This window comes from Ostrea edulis, chromosome 3, assembly GCF_947568905.1.
Source record: "Ostrea edulis chromosome 3, xbOstEdul1.1, whole genome shotgun sequence".
NCBI classification, from domain to species: Eukaryota; Metazoa; Mollusca; class Bivalvia; order Ostreida; family Ostreidae; genus Ostrea; species Ostrea edulis.
In genome coordinates, this window is record NC_079166.1 from 5,215,714 (window position 1) to 5,234,878 (window position 19,165).

Below are 19,165 nucleotides of genomic sequence, written 5' to 3' on the forward strand. Positions count from 1 at the left end.
ATTAATTTAAACAAAATTAAACTTTCTAAGCTGTTTATATATATATATATATATATATATATATATATATATATATATATATATATTATGTAGAGAGCAGTTGTAAAAGAATTTTTTTACAATATGTCTACCCTTGTTAGAAGTGTATTTGTTGATCATCAAATCATTTCAAAACTTGTCACTTTCGATTTCAATTCATTAGAGGAGTGAAATGAACTTAAATCAACATCCGCTTATCAAAATTATTTTTTAGGTATACATTTCCTGCAATCATGTGTTTCCTTCTGAAACTTCACTTTCATTTTACTTTAAGTGAAACATTCTAAAATTATTGTATCTTCAATACTTTATTGATGGGATTTGGAAGATTTGTACTTGGTATCTTCCATTCTTAATGTAGTTTACGCAATCAAAATCAGTGTGTACATTTTATCGAAAAACAGGAGACCGCGAGATAAAACATATGACTCACGGCTGGTGTTACCATTCAGCAGAGATTGCGGAATCCTCCAAGGAACTGTTCTGGTATTTATATGTAGTTTGTTTATTTTTATATAGAACTGATATTTAACAAAACATGTTACAGCTGGAGTGTGAGAAGAGATGTTCTCATCTGGTGGAGATCGGAGATAAGGAAGAATCAGATTTCCTTGCCTTCACATTTCTATTAAACAGTAAGTGAACTGTAATGTATAGCTCGGATTCTGTCTATTGTTAGAAAACTGTAATTTATAGCTCGGATTCTGTCTTTTGTTAGAGAATTTTGATTTATAGTTCGGGTTCTGTCTATCGTTAGAGAACTGTAATTTATAGCTCGGATGTTGTCTGTTTTAGCGAGCTGTAGTTGATAACTCGGATTCTATTTTTGATTCATTTATTACCTCTATCAAATCTTTATCTTACGTTGAATCAATTATATCTCAGAGTGAGTAACAATTTGGGGAGGCAGATATTTGTAGTAAATGAACTTTAATTTGAAGAACGTTTTGCATCGCAATTAGGGACTTTGAGTGGATCTCGCGTATACATGGTAATACGAACACATCTACTTAAACCAATGTACACTGTTGATTCAAACTGAAACCAAACCTTTACTAACATATTGTTTGAGCCCTTAAATATAGCAAAACCTCTTAATCTAATACACTTTCCTGGAACATTGTATATATGAGTAAGATTTGATCGTCAACAGAGCATATTCATGTTGCAATATTCCATTATCACCTGCATATGTTGTTTATATTTCTCGACTGATTCGATATGCAAGAGCTTTTTCTGCGTATGGTCAGTTTTTTTAAATCGAAGGAGGCTATTGCAAAAACAAGTTAGCGGTGCGGGGGTATTAAGAGTCTCCTTTAAAGTCAACATTTCGCAAATTTTATGGTTGTTATAATATAATCCAGTGTGTCAATACAACCCATCATAAGGTCAAATATTGTCTGGCATGTTTCATACCGATTGTTGGACCATTTAATGACGGTAGATGTTATAGTCCCCAAGACACCTGATCTAGAGCTATTATATCTGCTTTTTCTCTATATTTGGTGTTCTCTGTATGATTGAGATAGGAAATAGACCACTGTTCGCTTTCGTAATCCTTTTCATTCTCTGTTAATGGCAAGTTAATTCAACTGACTTGGAACGTCTAATTTGTTATTTTGGGAAATATGATATCAGTTTAATTTATTACCATATAAATATAACGTTCGAGTATTAGTAAACACGGGTATACACTCCACCCCTTTACCAATTGAAGGCCATTATCGTTTATATCTATTTTAGACACTTGTCCTTCATACGTTTATCACGTTTGTACAGCCTGGACAGGAGGAAATGATCATGATATTGAAGATCAATATCGATGGAGCTACTCCAACGTGACCATAACCTTCACCGCTTGGAACACTGGTGAACCGAGTGTAGGTTATCCTGCACAAGCAGAGGAGAAAGACTGTATCGACCTACTTAGAAATGGCAAGTGGAATGATCGACCTTGCTCTTACCTTAATTCATTTATTTGTGAAATGCCCTATGGACTGTAGAATTATACTCTAATTCTCCAGAAACACTTTACTATGAAACGGTTATGGACAAACTCGATGTTTCTCAATGATATATGATTTTTTGTGATACTTCACGCACAATTTACTTGCATTTTATCTCGTCAATACAAGAATGAAATATATTACAGTGTATATTTTAAGGTTAGCATATGTTGCAAGTTCCTCCTGATTGCAAGTACAAATGTAAAGTTAGGTCTTATGTATCATAGTAAGTTACATAACTGTAGCAAAGAAGTAGAGAAAAATCCTTACAACTACCCAGTATCAAAACCGGGACCTTTACATATCTAACCACTGGGCTATCCAGTTTGACATTATATAAATAGTGTATGTAGTCTAGGGTAACATTGAAAAATTTCACCCGGAGAAAACCATTGTCAACCTGTTGACCTTACTCGCAATTCTTTTCGTTTTGTACATATTTAAAATTATATAAATAGTGCATGTAGTCTAGGATGACATTAACAATTTTCACCCCAAGAAAACCATTGTTTCAATGACAATGATTTTTCGAGCGATGAAATTTGTCAATGTTACCCTCAACTACATGAAATATCTGTTTTATTACAATGAATGATATTTAAACAATAAAGCAGAAAGACTTACGTCTGTTGACATTTGATCAATCTCTGTCATGCTTATCGAACAAAAGTTCAAACGACCTCGTATAATAATCTACTTACGGCGAAACGTACGCGCATAAATTTGACGCATGTGATAATTTTTATGATATCACCTTTTGTCAAGTACTGTTATCTGTTGCTAGATACCATCAAACTAAAAAATGTGCGTTCTCTTCTCAGAAGGTAATAATTTCATTTTTTTCAAATGTTTCTCGACCAATCAGATTTAGCTATATCGACCATGTTTTCTCTATTGACAATGATAACTTTCATTCATATGTCGAGTCGATATATCCCTGTGAACTCGAAATAAAAGACCCACAAAGTCGTCCACTTCTGCTTCAAACTTTAATATTTTATTGAAAGTAGACATTAATGCCAAACGGACAACTCAACTGTATAACACACGGGATGGTTAAAGCTTATCTGTCGTCAACTTCCCATATTTATGTAGCAATATTCCATTATCACCTGTATATGGTGTTTATATCTCTCAAATGACTCCATATGCACAAATTTGTTCCTGCGTATGGTCAGTTTATGAATCGAGGCAAGCTACCGATAAACACGTCTATGATACAGGGGTTTCAATAGTCTCGATTGAAGTCAGCATTTTGCACATTCTATGGTCGTTATCAACATCTAGTTCGTCACGACAGCCTATCATTAGGTCAAATGCTGTCTGAAGTGTTTCAGACCGATTGTTATGCCATTCTTGACACACTAATTTTCGTTACGAATAACTCCGTCTAACTGATCAGGATATGGGGCTCACGGTGGGTATGACGGGTCGACAGGGGAGGTTTACTCCTCCTAGGCACCTGATCTCACCTCTGGTATACCCAGGAGTCCGTCTTTTACCCAACTATCTATTTTGTATTGCTTATAGGATTCATATATATGTCAATCGAGTATTTTACATGAAAGTATAGTAAAGATAGTATGGTCATTTTACTACAATATAAAATTAAACCTATTAGGGAAATCATAGAAGAACTCTTCATATTAAGGAGTTGAAAAATAGTTATAGAGAAAATATCAGAAACGTCGCGTATTTCTTTGATATTTGTTCGTTTTCCTCCCTGAAGATTCGAACCAGTGACAAAGGCTTAGTGGATATCTCATTGAAAACTCGAAGCAGTCACTGGACTTCGTAGATATATTGATTATTTCGTAGTTTGAATGTGACAATGTGATATTCAAGAATAAGCAATGGCGCGTCTTCGCCAACATCTAGGTATTCACGATACCTTAAATTTCGAAGTTCAGCGTCAAGTGAGGCGTTGTCACGATGACAATTTTTTTTAAACTGCCATCACCGCCTGTTTTAGAAGTTTAAAGAGCTAGGTACGTTAAGGAGCAAAATCGGCCTTGTCTACAAATTTGATCAAATTAAATACATAAGATATCCACAATATTGTCAGAACAAACTCATTTCTCCTTATATCTTATATCTTGTAAGCGTTAGTTAAACATAGCGTTGTTGTTCACAACAATATGCAAATAGCGTCATGACGTCGACGTTTATGAACAACGTCTTAGAAAGTAAAATAGAAGGAAGCGTAAAACAATCCAAATAAACCTGTATTCTTGATGGTCAATTTCCCTACATAGCACAGGCAGAATTCCGGACCAGTGCACAGTGGTTGATGGTTTTAGACCTAGGTCCTGGGCGGGGTTTAAAGCAAATAAAAATAGTTACGTGGTAATAGGAAGCTTATATTTCTTAATTCTGAAATACAATGCCAAAGAATTGGTTTTACCGGTCCTATAGTTTCCTGAGCTCATTTCTATAGTAGACCATTGAATAATGTATCATTACTTGTCATGTCAATAAATGTTCTTATTAAATCAGACTGGATATGTGATGAATATGTACTTGTTTCAGCTGGCAAAGCTTGTCACAACATTGTCATTGTTTGTGTGACTCATTACTTTAACTGTACGCAGCTATGTTAAGGCTTCCCGGAGTTTGAAATGCGTTCAAAACATACATTGGATTGCGAGGTCGGTTTTTGGTTTTCATTTGTAATTTATATACTTAAGTACAGACAATTTATATAGAAGATTCTTTCGGCTATATATTACCATATCTGTTATGATATCACATGACTTCGTTGATCACGTGACGGTCATTTATAATTGTTTGAAGTGTTTCACATAAATCGCTTCAGCGCAGCTCATTTAACAATCATTTTAAACTTTTTGTTTGATAAATGAACTCACCGTATCCTTGTGTACCCGAAATGTGCTTGGTTAAAATGGCAGAATAACTTGCGTACAAAATACACGTATTTCATGAAGAGTTCAACTTACGGACACACTTACCAACACATTTGATGGTACTCTGTATTCAAACAAAGCCATCAAACATTTAACCAAGCAAAATTCGGATAAAGAACAAACTCCTCTTACGATTTCCGTAATAGATCTCAAATGAATCCTCATAAATTACCTGTGCTAGACTCTTTTATAAACACATAGTAAAATTATACCTCTTATCAGTGGTATAAAACAGAGTACAATTCAAAATTATATTTTTAGAAAGCAGGAAAACACGCTGAATTTCAAACAAACTATTTAAAAATATTCGGACATACAAGATATTAAAATACAATTCAGACACGTGAATTTTGCTATAGTGTTCTGACATCTTATAGGCAGTTTGAAATAAGGTCTAAAGTTTTTGACACTCTCCCCGTCATAACAGCTCAAGTTTGCAGTGACTTGACGTCATTTTCCATTATGACGTCATTTATTGGTAATTCAGAGAAGTAAAGGCATAAAGTGCACTGTGATATTATATAAGGGATTCCTTAACTTACCCGTGTATTTTAGAACTTGGCTGTAATTCCTCATCTGATAATCCAACTTCTACTCAACAGGCTCTAATTTTTTTTCTTGAAAACATAAATTCTTTCCAAATCACGTTCAGTTTTATTAACTCCTAATATCCTACTCAATGGAACAAACTACCTTTTTCAAGTCTTCACAGAACCCTTAGACACTAGTGATGAAGAACATCAAATTTGTGTGAGGATGCAACACCCACCTCTGGCGAGGAAGAACACCGAATCTATCTGAAGCTACACTACCCTCTTCCCCTGGCCTTGAAGGACACCAAATCTGTCTGAGGATGAATTACCTCATCCCCTGGCGATAGAACATTAAATCTCTGAGGATACCTGACCCGCTCCCCTGGCAATAGAACATCAACTCTGTCTGAGGATGCAACACCCGCTCCCCTGGCAATAGAACATCAACTCTGGTTGAGGATGAATCACCTGCTCACCCTGACGATAAAACACCAATTCTATTTGAAGATACATTATCAGTTCCCCTTGTCTATAGAACATCATATCTGTCTAAAAATGCAACAACCGTTTCCCCATGGCAATTAATAACATTAAATCAGTATGAGGATACATAACCCGCTCCCCATGTCGATAGAACATCAACTCTATCTGAGGACAACACCCGCTCCCCCTGGTGGTGAAGAACACTGTTGTTTATTTAAAACTCAAATTTTCGATGCAACCCACCTCTTTATCAAGATACATATATTACGTAAACAAATAGCACACACCACGAAAAAACGACAAGTATCAATAATCTTCATTGTTAACAAAAATGATACACTGTTGTACTGAATGAGAAAATGGTTTCGTTGTAAGCGTGTCTACTGACGATGGTAGAAAGTTTGTACAATGGTCGGGTCGGGATGAAAATAGATTTTATTTCTTCAAAATTATAGAAATCAAAGGAAAAAAATGTTCAATCGTGTTCTTGTGGCATTCATATTATTTTTTCGTTGTCGACACTGTTTACCATATCCGAAATCAACAATGGTACGGACTACCAAATATTGTTTTGAGCTTAATCACCCTAAATCATTATGTTCCCATCATTTTATTTCACAATCACATTGTTTTGGAAGTTTTTTCCCCCTAAATTTGTCTGATTTTTATAATTTTGAAAAATAATTCTATTGATTTACATATTAAAGATATGATGATATACAAGTACTCTGAAGTTGAAGTAGAAAATATGCTAGAGTTCCTCATTGACAATATCTTCGTGGTCTTTGGTGATCAGGTCTTCCAACAGTCTGTTGGGATTCCCATGGGCACGAATTGTGCTCCTTTGTTAGCTGACCTGTTTTTATATTCATATGAAGCAGAATTTATTCAAAAACTTCTACGTGAGAAGAAAAAATCTCTCGCTGTGAACTTCAATTCGACTTTTAGATATATCGATGACGTTTTGTCTATTAACAATGATAGCTTTCACTCATATGTCGATTTGATATATCCCTGTGAGCTCGAAATAAAGGACACCACAGAGTCGTCCACTTCTGCTTCATACTTAGATATTTTATTAAAAGTAGTAGATATTAACGGCAAACTGACAACTCAACTGTATGACAAACGGGATGATTTCAGTTTCTCCATCCTCAACTTCCCACATTTATGTGGCAATACTCCATTATCACCTGCATATGGTGTTTATATATCTCAACTGATTCGATATGCAAGAGCTTCTTCTGGGTATAGTCAGTTTTTAAATCGAGGTAAGCTACTGACAAACAAGTTGATGGTACAGAGATTTCAACAGTCTCGATTGAAGTCAGCATTTCACAAATTCTATGGTCGTTATACCGATCTAGTTCATCAATACAACATCGCCTTGGGTCAAATGCTGTCTGACGTGTTTCATACCGATTGTTAAGCCGTTCTTGGCACACTGATTTGACTGCAGATAACTCCGTTTACCTGATCAGGATATAGGGCTCACGGTGGGTGTGACCGGTCAACAGGGGATGCTTACTCCTCCAAGGCACCTGATCCCACCTCTGGTGTGTCCAGAGGTCCGTGTTTGCCCAACTATTTATTTTTTATTGCTTGTAGGAGTTATGAGATTGATCACTGTTCGTTATCTTCACCTTGCATACAATAAGTATATATGCCAAAAAGGCCAAAAAATATACAATTTTGATAAAAACATGATTTTCAAAAAAAAGTATTTCACCGTATATGACAAAAAGACTCTGGGGGATTTGAATTCGAGATCTGAGATTCACCAGCCTAATGCTTTAAACACCGAACTACGATGATAGACAAAGAAATCGATCGATACAAATAAGTTCACCAAGCTTTAAAATCACCATCTTGTGACGTAATGTCATACAGAGTATCAGCTTTAATGTAGTGAGCTACCTTAAATGCTGTCTGACGTGTTTCATACCAATTCTTAGAGTATATTGAGTTTAACTACAGTTAGTGAATGAACTTTTAACGTTTTCCATGATTTTATATCTAGTAATGTCAATGATATATAATTTGCAATTCTGCATGCTCTCAAAATTGTATTTCTGTGCCCTAATCTTTTTCATAATTACAGAGGACTTGATTTTTAGTGACGTTATTTATACAACAAAGAGAACAGTATTGTTGAAATTGGAATGCGCTTCTGATTCCTTTTCTTTTTTAGGGTGTTTTTGAGATCCACCCATTATTTTTCTTCGAAAGACTTTTTATCCATTGAAAGACCGAGGACCGAAATTTAATTTTACGAATGTCTTAAATAAAAAATATATGGAGTGAAAAACTTTTTGAAGGTTTAGAAATAGAAGAATGCTCTTCACATTATTCCATTGACAATATCAAAAGATATCTTACCTTTGATGTATGCCATTTGATGAAAGGTGAAAATAACGAACAGTGATCAATATCAATACTCCTATAAGCAATACAAAACAGAGAATTGCGCAAACACGGACCCCTGGACACACCAGGGGTGGGATCAGGTATCTAGGAGGAGTAAGCATTCCCGGTTGACCGGATCCATCCGTCGTAAGTTCTATAATATAGTATCTTGATGAGGTAAACGGAGTTATCCTTAGTCAAAATCGGTCTGCCAAGAATGGTCTAACAATCGGTATGATACACGTCAGACAGCATTTGACCCACTGATACGCTATATTGGGAAACTAGATTGTTATAACGACCATAGAATTTGTGGAATACTGACTTTAAAGGAGACTTTCGAAACCTCTGCACCATTAACTTGTTTGCGAGTAGCCTACCTCGATTTAAAAACTGACCATACGCAGAACAAGCTCTTACCTATCAAAACAGTTGAAAAATATAAACCCCATATGTAGGTGATAATGTAATATTGCTACATAAATATGGGAACTTAATGTTTATATTAATATTTCTTTTTTCTCTTTTTGCTGATGAAGCAACTGTTTGTGATGTCAACAATGCTAGTCTTTAGTTTTTTATGAGGAATGGTGGTGTAAAGTGTTTAAAAATTATACGTTTTGATCTTGTTCATTTGAGAAAGGGTTTTGATTTCAAATTTCTAAACGTTCTTTATATTTTTTCCGAATGTATATTTAATTTGCACCACTCCTGGCATATGTTGTGGCAGAATAAGTTTGAAGTTTCTCCTATGATAATAAAAAGATCAATATTTTGCTGAAATAGAGATTAAAGAATAAAGACAGGTACATTGTCTGCGTAATTTCTGTTATCACGTCCGTGGTATCATGAGACTGCCAAGGCAGGAAACTCCGGTTAATTGTTAATGGTAAAGAGACATTTTGTCATTTAAGTTCCGTCCCTGTTCAACAGTAATAATACTTCAAATGAAGTCATGCATAGTTTTATTGGAATCCATTAACAATTCAGAGGTTCTACACAAACGTTCTGAGGATGCTGTCTGACGTGTTTCATGCCGATTGTTAGACCGTTCTGTGGATCCATAAGAAATTTTATAACATACTTAATGTCGAAATTTGAACAATATGACGTTTGATGAATGTGAATTTTAAGTGCGACCAATTGATCGTTTGGAACATCCAGGGACAATGAATAATTTACTACTTCGAAACAATTAACCACCTTTCAGAACGACTTGAAATGCTTTGAATCGCAATTTATTTCTTCATCTTAAGATTAAAACATAGTAAATCAATACAACTGTCTAATAATTATAACATAAACAAATGTATGCCTAATTTTAGTTCTAAGTTGATAAAGTAGGTCACGGTAAATGTACCAGTTCAGCTAAAATGCAAACCGAATTTGTATTCCTCCGGGAAAAAACTTGTGACTAAATTTCAGAGCAATTATCCATAATAAACAAAATTCGGGGAAAATGTTTGACCTATATTTAGCGTGTTGTCCATTCAAAAGGGAAATAATCACAGAAATCCAAAAATAGAGTTGGGGTCATTTAAAAAGTTTCTGAAGAACCACTGAGCCAGAAAAGGTTGATACATTAAAACTTCCTGGTATATTGCAGATTTGAGACCATTAAAATCATGACCCCGGGGAAGGGTGGGACCACAATGCAGGATGAAACTTTTGCATGGGAAATATATATAAAAATTCTTTAACAAATTTTCTCAAGAATCACTGGGCCAGCAAAGTTTACATTTTATGAAAGCTTCCTGATATAGTAAAAATTCAAATGTAAGGTAGGAGGGGGCCACAACGGGGCATCGAAGTGTACATGCATGTAGGAGTATATAGGGTAATTCTTTAAAATCTTTTCGAACCAACACGGCCAGAGAAGTGAAAATTATCTTACTTTAAAAAAACCTCTAATGTTCTACGTTTAGGAACCACGGCAGGTGTGACCGATCAAAATGGGATGCTTAGACTGACACCTGATTCCCCTCTGGTATATCCAGGGGACGTGTTTGACCAATCATTTGATAACTTCACCGTTCATATGATAAGTGCATATCATAGCGAAATATATAGTAAAACATGTTTTATATACTGGTTTAAGGTGGGTTTTTTAGATTGAGCATTACTCAACGTATTATGTACAATGAAGCTAAAGTCTAATTTAGGAGGCGTGGTTTATTCTGACTGCAAGATGCCTGTACAATCATAGTGCTTATCAATAACATATTTAAAGGGGAAGGCAGCCCAAAATATTTTTAACATGATCAATGATAGGATTAATCATGCAAGGTGAAGATAACGAACAGTGATCATATAATAAAACATTGAAATCCCTGCTATCTATAGATGCTGCTATGATGTGGTTTCTTTTGAATTATAAACCACAAAAGTCAATAATTTTGCCGTGACACCGTCTGTTCCGGTTTTGATGAGATTTTAAGATCATCAAAGATGTACATGTGGTAGATTTTAGGAATAAATAGGTTAATGCCTTCCTGTCAAGCAATTAATTACACTAATGCAAGGGGGGGGGGGGGGTAAGTGAGCTTTTTTCAATAAAATTACTGACCCAATCAAGTCATTTGAAAAGAAAACAAATATATAAACTGTGGATCCATCATTTGTGTAATGACAAATTGAGGTTCGCGACAATTGCATTTATGAAGAAACATGTACCGTCTGTCAAGTCTGCGACTCGACTGAACGTCTTCTTTTCTTAATTTCTTCTTGCGAAAGAACGGGCTCAAATCTCTACAGCTCCAAACTGAAGTGTTCGCGACTTGTCATGTTTACAGTGCTGCTGATGAAATAAACAGCAACCGACAGTGTGGTGTCATAAATTAAACTTCAATGGCCGATTTTTATTTAGCGGTGGGTAATTTAAAATATATGACAGATTAATATTGATTTAGTCGTTAAGCAAGGATCTTTATTGTTAAAAACTGGCATTTACAACATCAATAAGTAATACTTTATTCAATAAAGCAACATTGTGGTTAGGGTTGCCTTTCCTTTTAATTGATTTTCAGATAAGTACTATACATTTCTGAATCTATTTGTATCGAAGCTGACTTGGGTCCATGAGATGAATTGTTAACGCTGAATGCAAGACTTTCTATACAGTCAATTGATGTCACTTCGATATCACTGTGTATCCCTCATTTAAAACAATCTTTGAATATAAATTGCTGCTGGATGTTGATGACCTGGTTGTATATTTTGATTTTTTATTAGATGGATCATTCGTTGGAGTGGTGGTATATTATGCTTTGCCTTTCTTTGCCTGTGACTTGTGAGTACAATCATGTACTCTTCTCCCAGTCTAACATTAATGAAGGACTGAATTCATCACAAACACTCCTCTCCCCGGGAAGTTTCAGCCTCCCTCAGTGTGCAGCTTTGTGTACAGAGCAGCCGTGTTGCCTAGGGTATCTTTACAATAGGGACAGCAGGCAATGCATTCTACAACTGAGAATGTCTCCAAGAGGAGACCACTCGAGTTCGACAGTATTCCTCCCAGATGACCACGGACTACGACGTTTTCGAAAAGGTAATACACACGGAATATTTCAAACTTAAACGTTTTATAACTATTCAATTTTATTTTAAATTTATTACGTGAGGAAAAAGTACAGAATCATTACTCAAATTACAAGATCAATTGATAATCAAAGATCTATGGAGCTTATTTATATAAAGTTCAGATTAAAATGTGAATTAAATTTTAATCTACTGCTAGATCATCTAAACATTTAAGAATTGTACAAAGGTAATGTTTGGTGAGAATCGGTCATATGAACAGCGGTTAGAGTGTTCACGAACCTGTTCCCGAGAAAATATGTTTGAAGACGAGACAGCCAATTCTTTTGTGAACTAATTCAATTTAACACCGACGTTTAACATCCTGACAGTATAATTGGATGGGGTTTGCTCGTGGCTAACAATCTACAGTTTGGCCTTGCGTCGTCATTTAGTAGCGCTTTTTTCGTAAATAAAAAAAATATCGGGTCCCTATGATATATGTCTATAACAATGACCCGTGTATAACTTGTATATTCCATGCAAATTCGAAGGGTTTTCGTCACAATTGAACAACAATGGTGGAATCAGCAATCCAGGTATTTGAAGATAACAGAAGTGAAAAGCGTGAAATATAATGGGTTGGTGCAAGATACTCATGATCTTTGACTATATCTTATATCGTGCCGACCCATTGACTATTCTAACACTTTTTGCAAAAATTCAAAGACGTCTGTTAATTTCAAATACAAAGACTAGCTAACCGTGGTTTATTCTATTGTGGCAAAAATCCTCGGAATTTGCATGGAATAAACTTGTTATACATAGATCATTGTATTATCCAGACAATCCAGATGAAAATGTTTAATGAAAATCTGAATGATTGATTGATTGATTGAATATTGTTTTACGTCCCGATCGAGAATATTTCACTCATATGGGGACGTCACCACTGCCGGTGAAGGGCTGCAAAATTCAGGTCCACGCTCGGCGCTTATGGCCATTGAGCAGAGAGGGATCTTTATCGTGCCACATCTGCTATGACACGGAGCCTCGTTTTTTGCGGTCTCATCCGAAGGACCGCCCCATTTAGTCGCCTCTTACGACAAGCAAGAGGGTACTTAGGACCTATTCTAACCCGGATCGCCACGTATAGCGGATATACATTATTCCAAAGCGGTGTTACATAGCGGGAGATGTAGATAGATAGATATATTGTAGATATAGATATACAGACATATAATAAGATGTATAGTTAGTTTAATAGATAGATAGATAGATATATAGATAGATATATAGATATATATGTCTATATTGAAGAGCAGAAGAACTGGTGAGTCTTCGCTCAGTGCAAAGGCAATTAACTTTACCTGACAAAGATCTTTTAGTCAGGTTAAAACGATTTGGAATTTTGAGATACAGAAGTAAACGTTCTGGTCGCCCTAGATACCGTAAAGACAAGGGTAAAAAAGGTGTAAACTTAAGCAATCTTCCGTATCCAAACATATGTAATACATTGAACAATGTTAAAGAGAAGGTACGCGCAATTACGCTCAATTGCCGATCTTTGGTGAATAAGGACGTTATCATCGGTCAGTTGTTAAGAGAGGAAAAGGTGGACTTTGCACTTTGTACTGAAACATTATATTCCGATGAGAAGTAGCATTTATCTGAAACATGTGATTTAAATCAAAACGGTTACAAAATCAGCGTAGCAAATCGACAAATCAGAATCGGTGGCGGTATCGTAATAACATGTCGAACTGGTGTGAATATGCGCAAGATGAAATTTGGTGTGAATCGTTGTTTTGAATATGGTATATGGAAACTAATTTTCAAGAACATAACATTAAACATAGTCGGAATTTATAGACCCCCATCCATGTCGACGCCGGCGCAATTTGTAATATAATTCTATCTGTTCATGGAGGAAATTATACCAAACTACTCAAATTTATTGATTCTGGGTGATTTTAATCTGTATATACATGAAGAAATCGCTGTAATTTCAGATTTTAAGGTTTCACTTTTCGCAATCGGTTTAGAGCACCCTTGACCTGGTCATCACGGAAGTAATCAGTGGTATAGAAATACGATCTTGTCAACCGGGTATATTTATCTCAGATCATTGTGTTGTCAAAATCATTACAAAAGTTAAAAAGGAAAGCATAAAAAATAAAACGATTTCTCGGAGAATTTTTAAAGATATCGACACGTCAGCGTTTGGGCAACATTTAAATGAAATCTCGATCGAATGTGAAGATGTGAATTGATTTGTAGAGCATTTTGAAATGATATTTGGTTCAATCTTAGATAAGCACGCTCCTACATGTATAAACGAAAAAAACAAATATCACCTGAGAACCTAAACCGTGGTTCACCGAAAATATACTCCATCTGAAACACGTTTCTCGCAAAGCAGAGGGGGTCTGGAGAAAATACAAACAACCTAATCAGTACGAAGCAATGAAAACAGTGCGGAACACATACAATTATGAACTTTATCGTGATGAAAATAAAACCCTCAGTGAAAAAGTCCCAAACAGCAAAGGAGATTCGAAAAAACTGCATCAATTAGTTGCTGAACTTACTGGTCCTAAGTCCGACAACCCTATGCCCAATTAAAACAGCGATAGCGTGCTCGCAGAGAAATTCGCAGATTATTTCATAAACAAAATTGACAAAATTAGGCAGTCATTACAAGATTTCAGTAACTTTGAACCTCTTACTAAAGATGTGCCACCACTCGAATCTTTTCGGGAACTATCGGATGACGAAATAACGAAACTGATTGGTGAAATACATAAGAAATCATGCGAATCGGACATTTTACCAACCAGTGTTCTAAAATGGCATTTACAGGAATTGTTACCACCTATAACTAAACTTGTGAATTTATCGCAGAGGCAGGGTGTTTTCCCATCAAAATGGAAACAAGCTATCGTTAGACCTTTGTAAAAGAAGGTGGGTCTTGAACTGGAATACACGAACTATAGACCAGTTAGTAATTTGCCGTTTCTGTTAAAACATATTGGAAAAGCCGCGCTCTACAGATTAAACCAGCAGGTTAACGACCATGAACTCCTTCCAAAAAAACCAGTCTGCATATCGCCGTTTTCATTCTTGCGAATCCGCTCTGTTGAGTCTCGTGAGTGACTTGTTAGATGCAATGAAGAAACGGGAAGTTATGGCTCTCATAGCGATCGATCTCAGCGCCGCATTTGATACAGTGGATCATCAAATATTTATTGATGTGCTCAAAAACAATACGGTGTTACTGAATCGGCTTTGACTTGGGTCGATTCATACGTACGGCCGTGCATTTGCCGAGTGTGCATTAATTCTACGTCTCCATCACTGCGTCAGTTACAGTGTGGTGTTCTGCAGGGGAGCTCCTTAGGTTGTACCTTACGTATGCGGGTACATTGTTCGAAGTTATTCCTCCGACAATTTCAGTCCATGGATTTGCGGATGATCATACTGCAAATAAACGGTTTAACCCTACCTCCATTTACAACGAAACTAAAGCCATTCGAGAACTTTAAAAATTTGCTGAAAACATTAACGATTGGATAAATGCAGATAAACTGAAAATGAACACATCAAAGACTGAAGTCATTTTATTTGGCAGCAGGAGGCAACTGAATAAATGTAGCACAAAATTTATTAACTTTAATGGTGATGAAATTGAACCAGAACGTTATATAAGATACTTAGATGCATATTTGGATGAAACTCTCAATTTTAAGGAACATATAAAAAGGAAATGCCGAATAGCTATGATCAATTATCTTAGGATTAAAAGTATTCGCAAATATTTGACAAAGGAAGCTACAGAAAGTTTGGTTTTATCTTTAGTAATTTCTCATTTGGACTTTTGTAATGTGATTTTATACGGCATAGCACATACTGAAATATTTAAAATGCAAAAAATCCAAAACATGGGTGCGAAACTGGTATCAAATCGTAAGCAATTTTAAAGCTCTAGGGATGCTCTCATTGACCTACATTGGTTACCTATCGATTCTAGAATATCATTTAAATTATTGACCTTCATGTATAAGTGTCATGTGGGCGAAGTGCCATTGTATTTAACAGAACTTTTAACGAAACTGGTACCATATGAAAAGTTGCGCTCTGCTCAATCTTCTGAGAGTTGCTACATTGTTCCTTTTTAACAGGCGTAAAACTGTCAGTGATAGAAGTTTCGGAACCATTGGTCCGAGACGGTGGAACAGTTTACCGGCTGAAATAAGACAGTCCAAATCTTTACGCACTTTTAAAGCCAAATTGAAAACACATTTGTTTAGACAGTTTTAATGTACACGTTTTTAGTTTAGGATATGTAGAGAGTGTTTGCGTGTATATGATGTATTGTTTATTCTTGTAAAGCTTTTTATATTATACATGAACAACGTCATTGAATATTTTGTGTAAATTTAGGCGTTAAATCAAATAAAAACAGTTTCAGTAGATAGATAGATGATAGATAGATAGATAGATGGATAGATATATATATATATATTTTAATTTATGATGATGAAAGCTTCAGGTTGTGCAGCCAGTTGGATAAAGTACCAGGATCATTGCTATTACCTAGGTGAAAAGAAAGTCAACTGGACAGACGCCAAGGTAAATATCCTTTTCCTCTATGAACAATATTCAGCTTTATGCTTTTATTATTTTTATGTTTCCTACTATATTTTATACGGAATCATCCGTGTCATAGAAATGGTTGTTAAAACTAAAGATACACATGGATCCCGACTTGGAATTAAATATACAGACGGATTCAGACTTTAGATTAAAATATAGGTGAATTCAGACTTTAAATTAAATGAACACATGGATCTTGACTTTAAAAATACCTGTTCCCGTGAAATTAAAAATAAATACGCACCTATCAAAAATCAAAGCGTATGAAGTTTGGAATTGAATTAAAGGAGAAAAATCAACATTCAGTTAATGGCTTGTATTTGAAAGTTGCCATTAATTTTCTCACATAACACTTGATAATCCCGGGACCATGTTACATAAAACAACCGACTTAATATTTTAAAAATGCAACTCAATTAATGTCGTACCTCTTTCGATTGTAGAATTCTGTCATTTCTAAAAAAAGACATAAAAACTAAAAGCAACCATATTTGTACACACATATGGAACCCTTTCATATCAGATGCATATATTACACGTGTGTCTAGACAAAGGGAATTTAGAGAAATTGCGGACCAATTCTTGTACTGTTATGAGTGTCAAAAGATTATCGGATCTCCAACACAATTTACATTTCCAATATTCTGGCCTTTGATAGTTTTACACGTAGTAATGAGCGCCTTTTCCTGGAGAACACATTGCATGTATGAATCTTGAGAAGTGTTGAACTTTTATTTCAACAGCTGGGAATTCTCACATTAAATCATCCCATGACGAGATCATTCCATATTTTGCTTCGATACTGCAGTAGGATTTATATCATTTCTATTTATATAAACGAGTTTTGTACATCCATCATTTTGAAAAACACTTTGCATGCATAATAGTATGACTATTCATCCCAATAGTCCATGAGAAAATTGTATGTTCCCCTTACGATTTTCCTGAGAAGATTTTCAACATTTTCCCAAGAATCTTCATGTGTAAAACCAGAGACATATATAACAAAGATTAGCAAATTTTTCGTCGACATGTTTACCGTTTAAAATATGTGATGTTCCCGCCTGAATTGTTAATTTTAATAAATTAATGTTGATTTTATTTGATTTCACTCCTATGGTCAATATTAATCGAACGTAAAAAGTTTTTGAAATGACTTGATGATCGCCAAATACACTTCTAACAAAGGTAAACAAATCTTAAGCATTTCTTGAAATTTAGTCGATTTTGCCAATTTTGAATCATGTAGCGCCTTTCCAGACTTCACTGTAGTTTACTTTGAAGTGAAACATATTTTAAAAATATTGTATTAATATGATTTGAGAAATTTGAACTTGATATATTTCATTCTTACAGAAGTTAGTTCTTTGGCTTTTGAGAACAACTGCGTAGAATGCTACAATTAAGTTTTAGTGGTTCAATACTGATCCCACTGGTACAAACATACTAAGCATCTATTACTGAACCCTATCAAGTTGGGGGAAATATGTCGATTGGAATTTTGAATAGGTTTGACAGGCATTCAATTTTGTGATGGGAGGGTTGATTGGTCAAAAAGTGCATGATATTACAGTTTTTGTTTCATCTAATATGTATTCTAGTTTCGTACTCCTTTACATAGGGCTCACGGCGGGTGTGACCGGTCAACAGGGGATGCTTACTCCTCCTAGGCACCTGATCCCACCTCTGGTGTGTACAAGAGTCTGTGTTTGCCCAACTATCTATTTTGTATTGCTTATAGGAGTTATGAGATTGGTCATTGTTCGTTATCTTCACCTTGCATGAAAGATGAAGATAACGAGCAGTGATCAATCTCATAACTCCTAAAATGTAAAACTTATAGGGTGCCAATTTTGATGCACCAGATGCGCATTTGGACAAATAATGTCTCTTCAGTGATGCTCAACCGAAATGTTTGAAATCCGAAATAACAATGAAGTTTTATAGCTATGATAGGGAAAACCAGTGTGCCAAAAAAGTGGAGTCAAATTCGTCAAAGGATAAGAGTTATGCGTGAGGGAGATAAACCTTAATTTTGAAATGAATTTTAAATTTTATAACAGCAACCGAATATACATCCGTATTTTGAACCTAGTAACGAAGTACTTAGCTACTGGGCTGTAGAGAGTCTGGGTTACTAACAGTCCACCAGCAGAGGCCTCGACCCAGGGGCCATAATGTAAAACTTATACGGTACCAATTTTGATGCACCAGATATAAAACTAGAGATTTGGGGAAACACGGACACCTGGATATACCAGAGGTTGGGTCAGGAAGAGTAAACATTCCCTGCCGACATGTCACACCTGACATGATCCCTTTATCTTGTTCAGGTAAACAGAGTTATCCGTCATCAAAATCAGTATGCCAATCGGTATGAAAAAAGTCAGATAGTATTTGACCCAGTGATTGGTTGTATTGGAAAACTAGATCATTATAACGACCGTATAATTTGTGAAATGCTGTTTAAAAAAGACTGTTAAACCCTTTCACCACCAAGTCCTTTGTCAGTAGCCTGCATTTAAAAACTGATTATACGCAGAACAAATTCTTGCGTACCTTGATTATTTTTTTCGCATATCAAGTACAAAAAGGTCATTAT

The 19,165-nt window shown here is 35.4% G+C and overlaps 1 protein-coding gene across 2 annotated transcripts in view; it reads left to right on the forward strand.

Moving 5' to 3' along the window:
- Nucleotides 1-586: 586 nt before the first annotated feature.
- The window catches only part of LOC125673319 (collectin-12-like), a 36,459-nt gene continuing 17,880 nt past the window's right edge, over nt 587-19,165 (forward strand). Inside the window, exons 1-3 of one of the 2 annotated variants that reach the window (XM_056159805.1) lie at nt 587-674; nt 11,623-11,938; nt 16,454-16,539. In XM_056159805.1, coding sequence (XP_056015780.1) covers nt 11,623-11,938; nt 16,454-16,539 — 402 coding nt within the window. In that variant the 5' untranslated portion in view covers nt 587-674. Of the gene's footprint in view, nt 675-11,446; nt 11,939-16,453; nt 16,540-19,165 lie in introns of those variants that run through there. The other variant, XM_048909859.2, reaches the window with a different exon arrangement.